Consider the following 16,735-nt stretch of genomic DNA (forward strand, 5'->3'; position numbering starts at 1 on the left):
GAAAGAAAGAAAGAAACCAAAACAACCCACCAAAAAAAAATCCCCATCAGACTTTTGATCAATAACCCTAAACAATTTTGCCAGTTTTATGCAGGTACCATATCCATGGATTTCTTTTATTCTTAACACAGACCTGCACAACTCAACCTCCATCCCACAGCTCCCCTTTACGAGAAACAGAATTTAGGCTTCTCAGCCAGAAACTCAACTGAGAGCTGTCCAAAACTCCTGCAGCTTCATTGCAGAGAAAATTGAGGTGTTAATTTGGAACCTTTCCCACCAAATTAGCAGGAGATAAGGTCAGGGGACCCAGACAATGCAGAGCTGATCGATGCTGTGGGTAGGTGAGAGTAACAGAGCTCACACGGCAGAGAGGATTTATCAGAGTTTTATCAATTTATGGCAACAAATTTACCACCACCCACAGCCCACACTGCTGGGAAAGCTCATTAAGTGTTACCAGAGGGAGAGTGTTGGGAAGGATGAAAGTTTGACAAGGAAGTCTCACAGATATGTGTGTGCTTAACAGAAAGATTTTTAAATGTAGAGTCTGATGAAGGAATAGAGATGGAAGCAAGTTCTGATATAGAAGAAAAGAATTGCTGAGACAGTCCTGCTAGATAACTAAGAAAGCAAAGGGTGTGTTAGTTAGAAGGGGGTTTTATGACTTAGAGGATAAATCCACCTCAAACAAGATGTTTTTATCAAGCAGAAAGAGAGCACAGGCAAACAAGGCAGCAAAGCTGCAAGTAGAAAAAAGTCTCAGAATTTTCCACTGTAAGAAAACTGAAAAACAACTTCTAACTTAAACTGTAATGCACTAACTTTTAGTTATTAAAGAATAGTAACATAAATATGGTAATTATAGTAGTTATGATAGGCTATAGATAAAAGTTAAGGTATAGATTGGTTCTACTGTGTTAAGATGCTCAGCAAAGAAAAGGTGACCCTGCCATGGCAGGGGTGGGATGGGATGAGCTTTAAGCCCCCTTCCCACCAAACCACTCTGGGATTCTATGCAATATTTTTCCCTCCAAAAACCTGCTTCACAAAGATGTTTCTGATGGTGAAATCCCTCTCTACTCTTCCCTTCCTGGCTCCTCTCTCAGGACCATGCAGCACCAAATCCCAGGAGCTGAAAGGCCGAAGTGCTCAGGCTGCAGCACCTCTCATCATTCCCTCACTGACAAAATCAGTGCCAGATGCAGCTGCAGGTCCCTGGGAGTGCTCTCATCCCTCAGGTGATGCCTGAGCTGCAGGATGAATCCTGGGGAGGCTGGGCAAAGCTGCTCCCAGGAAATGCTGAGCCCATCCTGCTGCTCTGGCTTTGCTTCCTCTTGTGCCAAATGTGCATTTTCCCTGTGTGAGGATTAACACAGCTGCTCTGCAAACAAACTGTGCCATGGCAGACACCCATTCCTGCACTCCCACCACAGCAAATCTCGGGGGTTTGAATTGTTTAAAGGGCAGCTTTTAATTAATTACAGAGGAGGGGGTGTCTGCACTCAGGGGAGAGCCCAGGTTGTTAAGTGTGAGCAGACTGAGGTCCTGGGGAGCTTTAAACATTCATTAATTAACTTCTGTGCTCCTGACTGGAAAACAGCCCCAGAGAGCAAATTTCCTGTCAGCTCCACCCCTGCAGAGTTTCACAGACAAAACCAGGGCGGAGCTGACAGAGATGAGAGGATTTGCCAAGGTGATGGGACAGGCAATAAATGAGGCAGCTCTGGAAAGCAGGATCCTGGTGCTCCTCTCACTAAAATAAATGCTAATTATGACAATTTGGTACTTGAATTAAGATGTATTATGGTAATATTTGAGGTCATTAAAAGTAATAATCACATTCTTAGGTGGCAGCTAAATCAGTCACTTAAAGGTAAAGTTCCTTTTATTTCAGAGATGGAAAGTGACAGTTTTCCAGCAGAAAACCCACAGACAAGGACAAAGCAGGGCAGCAGATTTTCATGTTATACCTCACTCTGCCAATTACTGGTGACTGATGTTCACCTCCTGTTGAACTTTTTTACCCCAAAAATTCTCAGACAGCAGGACTTGGACTTTTAATGCAAATAAATTCTTGAAATAATTCCATATTCTTGTAATTCACGTTACAAATCCTGTATTTCAGCTGAAACTTCTTCACTCTTTACCTCACTAATATGAGATCAAAGATGGGCAGAAATCAGTGAATTTCCTCTTTCACAACTTTGCTCTGAAAATCTCAGCCACCAAACAAAGTGTGAAGTGCAAGTTTTATGTCATTACTCAATTTCAGCTTTCATGAACTCTCCCTCCCTCTGATCCTGAGAATTAACTTTCCTCCTAGTTTCTCCAAGTATCAAATAAAAATGCTCAGCCTGCAATATTAAAATTCCCAGGGGTAGTTCATGATCAAGTTCTGTCTGGTGCTTGGCTCAAAAAGAGCAGTATCTGGTTTGTGAGCTTTCTACAGTCTCAAGAGGTCATTAATGCCCTCCTGATGCTAATTAAGAAGTAGTTCAGGAAAAAAAAAAAGAAAAAAACCCCCAAATTTTAATTGCATTCCCCTTTTGCAGGTACATTAAATCAAAGAAATACAGGGAGGAAAATGTGGATCCTGTTGGTAAGATTGATGATAATAGAGAGGATTTTAAGCTGGGAGTTTTCATCTGGGAAAGCTGTGATGTGTCAAAAAGAATCATTCTGGGCCAGAAAGGACCCTCTGGTTTGGCAGGACACCCCAGCAGGTGTGGGATGGGGCACAGCCAGCAGGACCCCTCACCTTCTGCAGCTGGCTGAGAAGGATCCTCTGCCCAAGCCTGCTCTCAGGGCAGCAGTGCCCTGTGCTGGGACAGGGCTGTGTGCCCAGGGCAGGGAGCCCAGCAGGGCTGGGAGCAGGGAAATGAATCCCAAAGCTGCCCTGGGGCTGCCCAGCACTCGGTGGGTGACTGTGGCCATCCCTCAGCTCTGCAGGGGGAACCTTCCCCAGAGGAACTCTTCCCAGAAGAATATTCCCACAGGAAATTTCCCAGAGGAACACTCCAAAGAGGAACATTAGATAGAGGAACATTCCCCAGAGGAACATTCCACAGAGGAACATTCTTATATGAACATTCCCAGAGGAATGTTCCATAGAGGAACATCTCACAGAAGAACATTGTCCAGAGGAACATTCCCCAGGGGAACATTTCCCCAAGAATAAAAGGAATTCTACAGAGGAGCATTCCACAGAGGAACATCCCACAGAACATTTCCCAGAGGAGCATTCCATAGAGGAACATCTCACAGAAGAACATTCCACAGAGGAACATTCCCCAGAGGAACATTCCGTAGATCATTTCCCAGAGGAACTGGGAAATGATTCCCCACAGGAACATCCCACAGAGGAACATCTCCCAGAACACTTCCCAGAGGAACATTCCCATAAGAACATTCCACAGAGGAACATTCCCAGAAGAATACTCACAATGTTCCCAGAGGAACATTCCATAGAGGAACATTCCACAGAGGAACATTCCCAGAAGAATACTCCCACAGGAACGTTCCCAGAGGAATATTCCATAGAGGAACATCCCACAGAGGAACATTCCCCAGAGGAGGACTCCACAAAGGAACATTCCCCACAACATTCCTCTATGAACATTCCCAGAGGAACATTTCCCAGAAGAACATTCCACAGATCATTTCCCAGTGGAACATTCCCTACAGGAACATTTCACAGAGGAACATTCCCCACAGGAACATTTCCCCACAGGAACATTCCACAGAGGAACGTTCCCCAGAACATTTCCCACAGGAACATTCCCCAGAGGAACATTCCACAGATCATTTCCCAGAGGAACACTCCCCACAGGAACGTTCCCCACAACATTTCCCACAGGAACATTCCCCAGAGGAACATTCCACAGATCATTTCCCAGAGGAACATTCCCCACAGGAATGTTCCCCACAACATTCCCCACAGGAACATTCCCAGAAGAACATTTCCCCAAGAAACATGCCCCAGAGGAACATCTCACAGAGGAACATTCCATGGAGGAACATCTCACAGAGGAACATTCCCCAGAGGAACATTCCACTGCTGTCCTTAAAGTTGTCACAATTCCACTTGTTCTGCCCCTGCCTGCTGACTCTGTCATCCCCCCACATCCCCTTGGAAGAGGACACTTCCACCTGGAGCAGCCAGCACTCAGCAACTCCTCAGCCACCAGGAGAGCTGAAGGAAATGCCACTCACCTCCAGTCTTGAGCAGGTGCTGCTCCTCCTCCTTCAGCCTGTTCTGGATCACACGTAGCATGTTGGCTGCTTCCTGCAAGAGGAGGAAAGAGCTGCCTTGGCAAAGCTGCCACAAGGACTAAAAAATGTCCTAAAATTTCATGTTTTATGGAAAACCAGGTCTGATTTGAAACACGGAGTTCCTGCTCACTTTGTGAGGGTCAGGAGATAAAGGCCAGGTCAAGCAGTGCACTGAAATTCAACCTTAGACCCCCACTGGGTAAAACATCACTTATCCCATGGAAAATTGGTTAATTTGTGTGCATCCCTGCTGTTGCTTTGAAAAGCAGACTTGGGTGGTTGTTTTCAGCCAGCAGTCCATTAAACACCAGGATGATTTGTGAAATGACTGCACTTCCTGACACACATCCAAACCAGAAAGAATCCACACCTTGCCAAGCTCCAAACCAAACTGGAGCAAACAACCCTACCAATGAGCTGGGAAAGTACAGCCATTATTTATTAAACCATTCTGGTGCAGAGAACCAACCAAATGAAGGTCAGTAACACTACAAAGTCACAGAATGGGACCTTCCTAGCACATTTTAATGACATTTAGCCTAAATTTGGAAAATGCTAATGGTGAAGAGCAAATTAAACATGATAGAGTAGGTAAGATATGAATGCACAGATTCAGGCACAGCCAGAACCCACAACAAGAACAGGTGGCAACAGCTGATAGAAGATTTAGCCACAAATTTTGCTAATTTTAGTCTCTTCAATTCCATCAGGCAGAGGAAAGTTAATTAATTGTAGACTGAAATAAGATTTTTCTGAGCCTTTGATTTTTCTATGCAAAATATGATTCTAATTAAAAGTTGCTCTGATGTGATCAGACCTCCACAATTACAGGGAAGGAAACGTGGACTCAGCTGGAATATCCATGGGACAGAGGGAAGAAAACAAGAAGAGCATGAAATGGAGCACAAGTTCTTCACACTTTCATGTGGAAATATGTTTCCAAAAGTATGGAGGCTGAGAAAGGAACCTCCAAGGCCTGTCACTGTCATATTTTCTGAAAAATCCCTTTGCCAGGGTTTCTTCTCCAGGGAAGCTGGAAGCCTCAGGGGAAAATGAAAACAATAATTATCTGATTTGCTTCTCTTGTGTTTTGCTGCTTTGGAATGTGGTTTGGACATTGGTTACCAACTGGTCATTGCTTGATTGGTTTCATGTGAATTGTTTTAAATTAATGACCAATCACAGCCAGCTGTGTTGGGACTCTGAGAGGAGTCACAGGTTTTTCATTAGTGTCTTGTTAAACCTTTTGTAAGTATCTTTTCTCTATTCTTTACTATAGTTTAGTACAGTAATATAATATGATATGATATGATATGATATGATATGATATGATATGATATGATATAATATAATATAATATAATATTCCTAAGAACATGGAGTAAGATTCCTCTTTCCTCCCTGTCAGAACCCAGGACATCCCTCTGGCTGCCCTGGAGGACTCGAGACCCTGGTAAGGGGCTCAGAGACCTTGGCACAGAGTCAAAACCACCAAAACCACCTGTGCCTTTGATTTTAGCCCATGGAAACAATGCCCAACTTTTCCTGAGGATTTACAAGCCACAAGAGTTTGAGTAGAATGATGGTTAATTTGTCACAGGGTGAAAAAGTAGAATTTTGGGGATTTAGAATGGGGTTCAAGAGGCAAAATGGAGGGATCTGGGTGTGTCCTGTCCTTCTTCTCCTTCTTCTCCTTCTTCTTCTTCTTGTCTTCCATCTTCTGCTGTGATGGTGACACTTCTGGAATGCTTTGGAGTAGAGACAGACTGTCTAACACAGGTGATAGGTATTGGAAAATTATTGTAAATAAAGTACAAGTAGTTTTTGGTATAAAAAGCCAACACCACACCAAGGGCAGGGGCTGTGCCACAACCCAAGCTGCAGGACAGATCTCAGCAGGTCAGAGAGAGAATGGAACAGATAAGAGAAAATAAACAAAATTCAAATGTGTGTGGGGCTGAGGCAAAATGTTTAGAGTTCCCTAGCCAACAGTGTTTCCTTTGGTCAGTGTTTGAGGGTCTCCCTCTGCATCAGAAAGTCCCAGTATTTCCTCACTGAGCCTCACAATTGCTGTTTTTTTTTTTTTTTTTTTTCTTTACCTCTTCCTCCCAGCCAGCCCTAAGGTTTAAATATGGTCAGAGATTTCAATAATCCCCTGCCCCCATTCCCAAGGCAGCCTCCCCCCTGCTCTGTCCCTGGGACAAATGGATACCTGAGGAATCATCCCCCTCCTGGATCCCAACCCCACGGGCTGCTGCAGCCCCCAGAAAGGAAAAAACAGCCTAAAAAGGGACATTTCCCAAATGTCATGGGGACAAATTCATAAGCCAGGAAGCACATTTAGAATGTTCACAGAGCAGTGGAATAATCAGCACAGACATAATCACTGCCTGGCACTGCAATTCCAGGCACACACACGACAGCTGAAGCTGGCAATTCCAATATAGACAAATGAAAGCTCCCCTGCCCTGCTCCTTCCCTTCTCCCACTCTCCAGCTCTGAGAAAAGCACTTGTGCAGTGACACAAAAGGAACCTGCTGCAAACCAACCCAGCAAAACAAAATTAAGGCAGGCAAATTCTCCAGTGCAGCTCAGAATGTGCCCACCCAAGGTCCTGACTGGAGGATGGGATGCTGCACCCGTGGGCGAAACAGCAGGGTGAAGAAAATGGGGTTTATGAACTTAAACTGTGAGAGAAATGAAGGCTAAAAGAATGTTTACCCATACAAATGAGCCACTTTCCCCTTCCTCCAGCCCTTCCTGCTGCCAGCAGCTCAGCTGATGTCATTGCAAGGCAGCCCAGACACTTAACTGGCAGGAAAAATGTTGTTTTTCTGCTGGTTTAGGTTTCTGAATAACTTAATGCACAGCTGGGCAAATGCCACTGTCAGCCCAAGGGACCTGCTGAGCCTGTGCATCCTCCCTTCCCCTGGCTCCATCCTGCAGGAGCTCATCAGAAACTGCAGCCACAGAAAATGTGTTCAAAGGGCAGCTCCAAAGCATCAGTGAGCTGCTGGTCACTGTCCTCAGCAAGTGACAGCTTCAAAAAGGGGGCAGAAGGGATGGCAATTCAAAAATCTAGAGAGTAACCTGTCACCCTGGTTTTTTAAGATTTTCTAAGCCTTCTGATGTTGACATTCTTGTAGTGAACTTTCTCACCCACTTTCTGTAAATAACTCATTGTTTTGCATACTTTTATGGAGGAGGAGAAAGTTAATGGATTGTTGGTTTGTCCAGTGTCATTGGAGAGGTGGCACTGTCACCCTCCAATCCACTGGCACTCTTGGAAAACTATAAATGTTAAAGTCAGGAAATAAACTTCCCTTTTTTCTTCACCTTGAGAAAAGCAGTGTGAACTTGTGTTCTTTCGTGTCCTGCAGTGACATCAACCAGAATTCATCATTTGAGGTTTTAAAGGTTTTTGAGTGCCTGCCATCATCAAAGCTGCATTTTTGGGCCTGAGCAGCTCCCACCTCCCATGGTGACAGCACCTTAGCAGATGTGATTTTTGGCAGCTCAGCCATCAACCAGAGCTGTTTCTGTTTGAGCTGGGCACCTGTGAGTGACCCAGAGCTGTGGCAGGCACAGGAGCTGGGGTTGGTGGTCTGGAACACTGCAGATGCTCCTGGAACACACAGGGTTGTGCCAGGGCTGCTCAAGTGTCACATCTCCCTGCAGGGACAGGGTGACAGCTCCATGAAAACACAGATGTGTCCCTGTGCTCCTGCAGGGACAGCCTGAGTGCCCTGGGATGCTGGATGGGAAGTAGGCACTGTTTAACCCCCTGCTCAGTCTCTGCAGTAACCAAAGAGCAGCAGGCAAACCCTCTCTGGATCATCCTCTGCAGTGAATTTTATCAAATGAAGTGGCAGTTCCCACTGGGGAATCCCAGTGTCAGCTCAACACAATTGGAGTACAAATTAACACAAAATCCAGACAAACCTGCCCCTTCAGAGACTCCCAGGGCTTTCAGAGTACCAGGGATCAGTGGGGCTGAAAATCCTGCTTTAGGGACAGACAGATGGAAATTCTCCTCCATATATTAAGCAGTTTCTCCTGGGTGTAAATCTGCCCAAAGGAGGAATTTTTGCCAATTTTTGCAGCAAGGCAGGGCTGACACTGAGACTTCCTGAATAACCGTGGCTCCAAGGGACCTTTTAAAGTCCCAGCCCAACCTCCTGCTCCAAGCAGGACCAGCAATGGGATCAGATCCCTCAGGGCTGGAGTTTATTGGCTCCTAAAGATCTCCAAGGGAGAGACTGATCAGCCTGCCTGGGCAACCTCTTCCACTGGCTGAGAGGCCAAAAGGTGCAGAAGTTTCATCCCAGCAGCTCAGAATGGCTTTTCAGTGCTAATGACCTGTCCCTGCTGCCAGCACAAGGGTGTCCTTAGTCACCAGTGGTGTCCCCACCCTCCCTTGGTGACACAGAGCCCACACAGACAAGAGCAGCAGGAAATGCAGAGCTCTTCTGGTGACACACAAAGAATCTAAATCAAATAAGTTTCACTTATGTTTACAATCAACTGGGCTTTTTTCATGCCCATTTTCTGCTGTTATGGAAATGTTACCTGCCCAGCACACAAAATAAATGTTTTTTGTAGACTGGAGCTGGAATGGGACAATTCAGACACTCTGCATCTTCTTCAACTGGCAAAGCAGATGATTTTCCACCTGACTGTGAAAGTCTTTGCAGTAAATTGTGTCAGAATGTTTAAATTTGCTCTGATCTATTGCCCTCTGCACAAGTAAAACAGTTTTGGGTTCCATTGTGCAGGCTCTGGGCTGGGAGGGGTGATTGGAGTAATTTTGCTTTTAAACAGAGGCCATGGAGAAAATCCCTCAGCAGGAGACCCACAGAAAACTTGCTTTGCCACTGCCTCAAGGGCAGTGAGGCAGGATTTAGAGAAGCCACATGACTGCCAGCCCCTCATCCCTGTCCTTTATGGTGCTCCTGATGTTCCTGAGTTTTGGGTTAAACCATAACATCAAGCTGGAATTCATGAGAAATCACGAGATTGAAGACAACTCTGCCCCTGCAGATGGCAAAGCAGCAAGTCTGACAGCTCAAAAGCAGGAAGAACAAAAATGATGCAGAATTTGACTATTTAAAACAGCTCAGCTTTCTCTTTTTCCTTTTTTTTTTTTTTTTTTTTTTTTTTTCTTTAGCTAACCTCAAAGTTTTGGTTGTTTTTTTTTTAAAAAACATCAGCAGGATTTTTAATATAAAGAATTTGTGCCCTGCAGCCAGCTGGCAAACACAATTACCACTAAAGAGAGAGGAAAGGGAAAGGAGTGGATGAAATAGGAAGAGAATAAGTACCAATGCACAGGACAACACCTGGAGCTCAGTGACTTTCTGCATTTGGATCAAGCATTTCAATTTCTGCCTTAGCTATTCCTTTTGTTCTCACTCTCCCAGTCCCAGAAATCTCTCAGTATGTAATGTTTTCATCTTAGCAAGGGAAAACAATGTTTCCTTCTGCTTTTTTTCTGGAGTGATTTACATTGCTCTGGAGTACCCTTGGAGGAAGGAAACCAATTTGCTGCTGGATTGAAGGGCTCAGCTCACCCTAACTTCATCTGGGCAGCTGCTCCCTGCTTTGTGACTGAGCAAAGCACCTGAGATCAGCTCCTGCACACTGAGGCAGCTGCTTTTGGAAAGAGAGTGGCCTCTCTTCCAGCAGGAGGGAGATAAAGGATGAGGAGAAGCCATGAGTGTCGCAGACATTTTTTCACAGAAATCCTTTCTTTCAGATTTCTGTGTCTTCTGGAAGGCAGAGGCCTCAGAAGAGAATATAAACAATTATTATCAGCTGCTGTGGAAAGCAACAGGGGCACCTTGATTAGCTCATGTTCCCATGTTTATAATTGGAGGCCAATCATGGGTGCAAGTTAGGGACTGAGTCCTTGGACACAACTTTGTTATAGATTCTTTCTTTCTATTCTTAGCCTAGCTAGCAGCAGCTCTGCAAATCTCTCTCTTTATTCTATTTAGTATAATTATAATGTATTATATATTATAGATCAATAAATCCAGCCTTCTAATCAAGAAACAAGATTCACCATCTCTCTCACCACCAGCAGCGACCCGACCCACTCAGGACACTGTAATACATGAGGAGCCTGATGAGAATGTGGCAACACTCAGTGACAGGAAATCTGCCAAGACCAACAGGAAAGGGACTGAAGTTCCTGGAAACAGGAGGTACCAACCCACCTGGAGCTGAGATGATGTTTCCTGGATGCTGCACCACAATTAAATACCTCCCCCAAAATTCCTGCTCTGAATGGGATCATGGCTCTCATCATGTTTGACCAGCTCTGGCTGCAGTGCTGCAGGGTTTGTTCCTTTTTATTCTGTTGAGGAATGGTGGGAGAGAGACAAGATCCACCTGAAACAGTGGGGCAGGAGAACCTTCACCATCAGGCTGGCTCAGCTGTGAGCAGGGCCTTGAACGAGGCAGGGAATGATGGTGGTGATGATGATGATGGTGATGCTGACAAGAAACAGGGCACTGTGAACAGGTTCTGGAGTGTTCCTTGTGAAGGCAAAACAAATGGGATCCCACCTCATGTGCCTGAACACAAGTGCATCCATTGTAGGGAACACAAGGAGGAATCAGCTGTGATCCCACAGGGGTCTCCTAATAAATTGTGGCACACCAGCTCCAACACTCACATTTATCCAAATAATCAATTAGACCTGTTAGATCACTGCTAAAGGGCATTTTCATCAAGAGGAGTCATCAAAACACCTCAGAAGTTCCTTGAAAAGTTCCTTTTTTTCAAGGACAGATGTGTTAATTAATGGAGCATCTTTGATGCCATCAAGAAAATCAGGGGGAAAGCAGAAATGCTTTCTGATGTGAGGCCAATGTTTCATCAAGGAAAGCTAGCAGAGTGAAAAAAAAAACAGCATGGGTTTTCATAGAATCACAAAATCATTAAGGTTGGAAAATACTTCTGAAACCAAGGTGGATTTCTGTCAGCCATGAGCCAAGTGCCACATCCACTTGTTTTCTGAATGCTTCCAAGGATGGTGACCCCACCAGTGCATGTCCCCATGCCTTTTTGTGGTGAGATTTTCCCTGATATCCAACCTGAGCCTCCCCTGGCACAACCTGAGGCCATTTCCCTTTGTCCTATTACCAGTTATGATAACTTTGTTTTGGAGGAAAGTCTTTAGGAAGGAAAACTTCCATCAGGGATGTGTGGGAAAGGTGCCCAGCAGAGCCTTCACACGGGGTGACACTTGTAGCAGAAGGCAGAGCCAGGGAAAAATTGGATTTTTGGCTGATTTACACCAATGCAGCTCTCAGAGACACCAGCTCAGGCTGCACAGAGCCAGGCAGTGAAGTGCATTCAAAACCAGCCCCCAGCAACTGTTCTAAAATCAGTTAATCAGATTGGTTTAACATTTTTCACACACTTCTTCCTAAAGCTCCCAGAATTATTTGGCAAGTCCTGACTCCATCCAGCTCCAGCCCTGCAGTAGCCATAGATGAAGTGGAGATGTCCAAAACCTGGACATCAACACCTTCCCACTGGGAACCCAACAGGAGATCACCCAGGGTGAGGAATGGCAGCTTCTCCTTGTTTGTTCTCACCTGTGGGATGTGTTTGTTGACCTGGATCAGCTCATGCTCTCACTCAAAGAGAGTCTGAACTCTCTTTGCCTCTCTCTAAGCTCTCCCCTTGTGTCCTCACACAGTAAATGAGTAATTTACTCATTCAATCCAGTCATTCTCCCCCTAGCACAATTCTGGAGTGACTTTTAATGCAAATATTAATAATATTAAACCTCTCTGCCCATTTTACTGTGCACAGTGCATGTTTTTTATTGGAATGATCAAACAGTGCACAGCTGGCCCCAGGAGACTGCACAGTCTGTCCCTGGAGGCTCTGGGGACTGGAGTGGATAAAATCTGATGCCACAGCTGACCTTGCAAGGGACAGAATGAATGTGTCATTCAGTGACTAAGAAAGCAGGTTTAAAAGTGATTTAGTTGACTGGTTTTCTATTAAAAAAGCCCCAAAAGACAACAAACAAAGCCCAGCTCAAAACTTTCCACCTCAAATACTTCTCTGCACTGCTGTGCTGGTTTCAAGGCCAGGTTGGAGCACCCTGGGCTGGTGAAGGTGTCCTTGCCCAAGGCCCTGGGTGAGCTCTAAGGTCCCTCCTGTTGGGAAGGAAGAAAGTTTGACAAGGAAGTCTCACAGATATGTGTGTGCTTAGCAGAAAGAATTTTCAATGTAGGGTCTGATGGAATAGAGATGGAAGCAAGTTTTGATATAGAAGAAAAGAATTGCTGAGCCAGTCTCACTGGATAACCAAGGAGGCAAAGGGTGTGTTAGTTAGAAGGGGTTTTTATGACTTAGAGCAAAGGATAAACCCACCTCAAACAAGAAGATGTTTTTACCAAGCAGAAAGAGAGCACAGGCAAACAAGGCAGCAAAGTTGCAAGTAGAAAAAAGGTCTCAGAAAACTGAAAAACAACTTCTAGCTTAAACTGTAATGTACTAACTTTTAGTGATTGGAGAACAGTAACATGAATATGGTAATTATAGTAGTTATGATAGGCTATAGATAAAAGTTAAGGTATAGATTGGTTCTGCTGTATTAAGATGCTCAGCAAAGAAAAGTCTATAATGCAGTGTAACCAAAACCAAAGGGTCTCCAGGCCTGCCTGCAGCTGGAGCTGACAGCTGTGGGCACAGCTCTGTCACCCACCACCCTGGACTGCTGTGACACCTTGGATACAATAAACTGCATTTTGGAGAGCTGCCTGGAGTCCCACATCCCTCATTTTGGCTCTTACACCCTCCCAACCCAAACCCTTCTGTGGTGTCAGGAGTCCTCCTGGCCCATGCAGGAACCACAGGTGAGAGCCAAGGGAGTCCAAGGGAACAGCACTGAGCTCCCTGCTGGGGATTTGTGTGAGTGCCCTTGGCAGGACAGACACAGGAGGCAGAAGGATTGGGAAGGCACTGGGAGAGGCTGCATGAGACCAGGGCAGGGCACAGGCCTTTTTATCATCTGCCAGCACTGAGAGAAATCTAAACAGAAGGGAAAAAGTTAAAAAATAAATCCAGACTAACATTTTCTGCCCAGAATTTTCCATTTAAAATCCTTTCACACAAGAAGTTTTAAGTCAGGAATAACACAGACAACTTCATTACTACCTGAAATAAAATGGCAGAAGCTGGACTTCATCTGTGTATCAGATGTGTTCTGTACCAGCATTACATGCAATGCAAATTTCCCCTAATGCCAACTCTCCATTTCTCCTATTTGCTTTTGTGGAAGGGATGAATTCTAATGGCTCAATAACAGCTCATTGAACATTCCCTTCATGGATTACAACTTTATTGTAGTGATCTTACAAGTGATCTTGTTTGGATGTGTAATTTATTTGAATTAATGTACAATTCTGGGGTCACTTTGCAGTGCCTGAAGAAATCATCACCCAAATTAACACAGATTGGAAGTTGGGAGGCACAGCAGTGCCTTGTTCAGCAGCACAGAGCAGTCACTGCCTGCTCCCTGCCAGACTCCTGAATTATCCCTGCCTGTGGCACAAAGCTCAAGTGTTCAAGGGGGTCAGGATGGCTCTGGCTTTTCAAGGAGAGTGTTTACCACATTAAAGGGCAGCTGTTGGTGATGGACTTGAGGGTTCCAGGAACTGATAATGGACTCTGCTGCCTTTTATCTAGAGATAATTATCTCAATGCAACCCCCATTTCCCACAGCAAGAGCATCTTCAAGAGGGGTACACTTCAGTTTATTCCTGATCTCCCACCCAAATGAAGTGGCAGCACCATCCAGCCTCTCTCAAACTCTTGTCAGAGAGGAATCACAGACCTGTTTTGTGTCATTTCTCCAGCTTGAAAACATTTGCACTCCCACTTCCTGCTCCCCAGGACAATGCTCTACCTACTCCTAAAATGACTGGAATAAAACTATTTCTAAACATGTCCTTGGGGTGGGCTGGAGAAGGAAGGGCAGGTGAGTAATGATGCAGACAAACCTTTCTGGCAAGGAGGTGACAAACACAGCTTCTAGGACTGCTCTTCCATCAGTTCTTTAACACAAAAGAGCAGGTAAATAATTTCTGAGCAATGGACAACACCAGCAGCTTTCACCTCCTGCTTCTGTGGTTTCCATGCTCTGCTCTCCTCCATGGAACAGCAGGGATACAGGAGAGCTCCACTGCAGGTTACTCCAGGGATTAGGAAAGTGGAGCTGTTGGTTTAAACACCCTGGTGCTGAGCAGGAACTGATGCAGGATGCACTCTCTGGAGTTTCCCAGCAGAAGGTGGCACCAGCAGGGATTTCCAGGGAATGTGGCACTGCCAGGGGCATTCAGACCCTGCTTTGAGGGCAGGTTCCTCCTCAGTCCTCTCACAGATGGAAAAAAAGCCTGAGGAGGAGACTCAGACTCACAGGTCAGCAAATTCAATAAAACCAGGGGAGTCTCACAATGGAGGTTCACATTGATTTTGGAACTACATCCTGCTCAAAGTCCATTCCAAATGGGAATGGAAGTGGATTTCCAGCAGAATAAATGTGATCCCAGCCCCCAGGCAGCAAGGGGTGCAGTTTGTCCTGGGATTTTTTACTTTCCATGTCCTGATGTGTGACCCTGCTGCAATGCAGAGCTGGGCCCATGGGTTATCCCAACATCAGGATCCTCTCCAAAGGATCCCAGAGCTCTGGGAGGGGAGGCAGGGACTGCACAGGGCACTGCCAGCCCCTGCCAAGGCTGCTGCCAGCACATTTATCTCAGAGGGGCACCTTTCACAGCGTGCCACTTCCACAACTCACTGAACTCAGTGAGGAATTGCTCTCACACAGGCAGAAAACTGAGAATTATTTTCCTGTTCAAAGACTCAGACCTCACTGTTTTGCAGCTGATCAGATTATGCATGTTTATGCAAATGAAAATGCCACTCTCACAGCTCCTTTTCCCCACTAAATACCTACAGCAGAGCATAAACCTCCTCAATTTCCTGTACATCATTTTAACACTACCCACTTATGTCATTTGGTGCAAAGCACCAAACATCAGTCCTAAATTGAGTTATTTCAGATTTTTTCTTTCAACCTGTTTAAATGGTTCTCAATTCTTTAAATGTTGATCTCTGGGGAAAAATATAAATTGATCTTCTTGATCAGTGTTGTTTCACGTAATCTGATTGTCTCTATTCTGAGTGAATTTCAAGTGATTTTTGTTACATAATTCAGACATCTAAAGTCTTTGTGAATATTCAACAGGATAATACAGGGAAGGCAGGAAGACCATAATATGAACCAGACACTTATTAATCTCCTTCTCAACTGAAGCTGGATAAAAAGAAGATTTAAAACCTACAAAGCAGCACTTTGGAATACACTGGAGACTGTTCTCATGCATTGCTGCTTCTCCTCTGGAGTCACTGCACAAGAAATTCAGTGAGACAAGTGAAGAACTGAATTTATTAGAGATCAGAAAGTTCTGATTTCTCTTTGTGACAGTCATCCATGGATTTCCAAGCCATGCAGTCAGTGAGAGCTGTTACATCTCACCCTTCACAGAAACAGCTGCTCTCATGACAAACTCACCCTGAAAACTCAGCCCATCCTCTCTGTTCCTTCCCCAAGTGCAGAGGATTTAATTTATAAAAGAATTAGCACAGATTTATAACAGCAGCAAGAAAGAACCAGACTGAGAAACCTTTACAGAGGGCTCACAGCCAACCACAGCACCAAGCCCTGAGGCACAAGGAACCTCTTTACCCTTCAAGGGCTCCTGGAGGCAAAATATGAATTTTTCCATTGCTCAGAAAAGCCTGTAAGTGATTTGGGATTCAATAATCCCTTGTTTCATCTCTAGCTCTGTGATAAAATAAGCTCTGGAGTGTGTCAGACATGAAGAGCTTGAAGCTGTGAGTCAAACAGCCCCAAATCTGGGATCCTAAGGCAAGTTTGTCACCCACTGGCACATCAGATATCCACATAATCCCTATGAAACCACAGATCTTTGAGCACTGAGTCGATCTGACTGAGATAATTGAACTGATCTCAATTGTTTGCATTTCCCAAAAAGTTCTCCCACAGCTTTAATGGGAGAGAGTAACAACAGAGCCCCAGGAGCAGGCAGGCATGACCTGCCTCAGGGCAGTTGCCATGGTATTGGCAGGGCACTGCAGAATTTTATTTCAGTGGAATAAATGCACACAGAACCTTTTCATCTTCCCTGATGCACTCTCCACACACCCTCCCACCTTCCATCTCCACTTCTCCTTTCTGTGATCATCATTTCTCAGGCAATAATTTCTTTTGTCCTTTTCTCCTACGCTCCACTGCCCCTTCTCCTTCTGTGCATTCCCTTCCCCCTGCTCTAATTTTTTCCCCATTTCCCCACTGGTTTCTGTGTCTCAGTGCACCAATACTGGCGCCTTGCACACTGAACTAAAGGCC

At 45.1% G+C, this 16,735-nt stretch overlaps 1 protein-coding gene across 2 annotated transcripts in view; it reads right to left on the reverse strand.

Moving 5' to 3' along the window:
• The window catches only part of CLUAP1 (clusterin associated protein 1), a 63,740-nt gene that overhangs the window by 16,441 nt on the left and 30,564 nt on the right, over nt 1-16,735 (reverse strand). For both annotated transcript variants that reach the window (XM_063171257.1, XM_063171256.1), the window contains exon 9: nt 4,216-4,288. In XM_063171257.1, the coding sequence (XP_063027327.1) occupies nt 4,216-4,288 (73 nt within the window). The remainder of the gene's footprint in view (nt 1-4,215; nt 4,289-16,735) is intronic.

Source organism: Melospiza melodia, chromosome 18, assembly GCF_035770615.1.
Source record: "Melospiza melodia melodia isolate bMelMel2 chromosome 18, bMelMel2.pri, whole genome shotgun sequence".
NCBI classification, from domain to species: Eukaryota; Metazoa; Chordata; class Aves; order Passeriformes; family Passerellidae; genus Melospiza; species Melospiza melodia.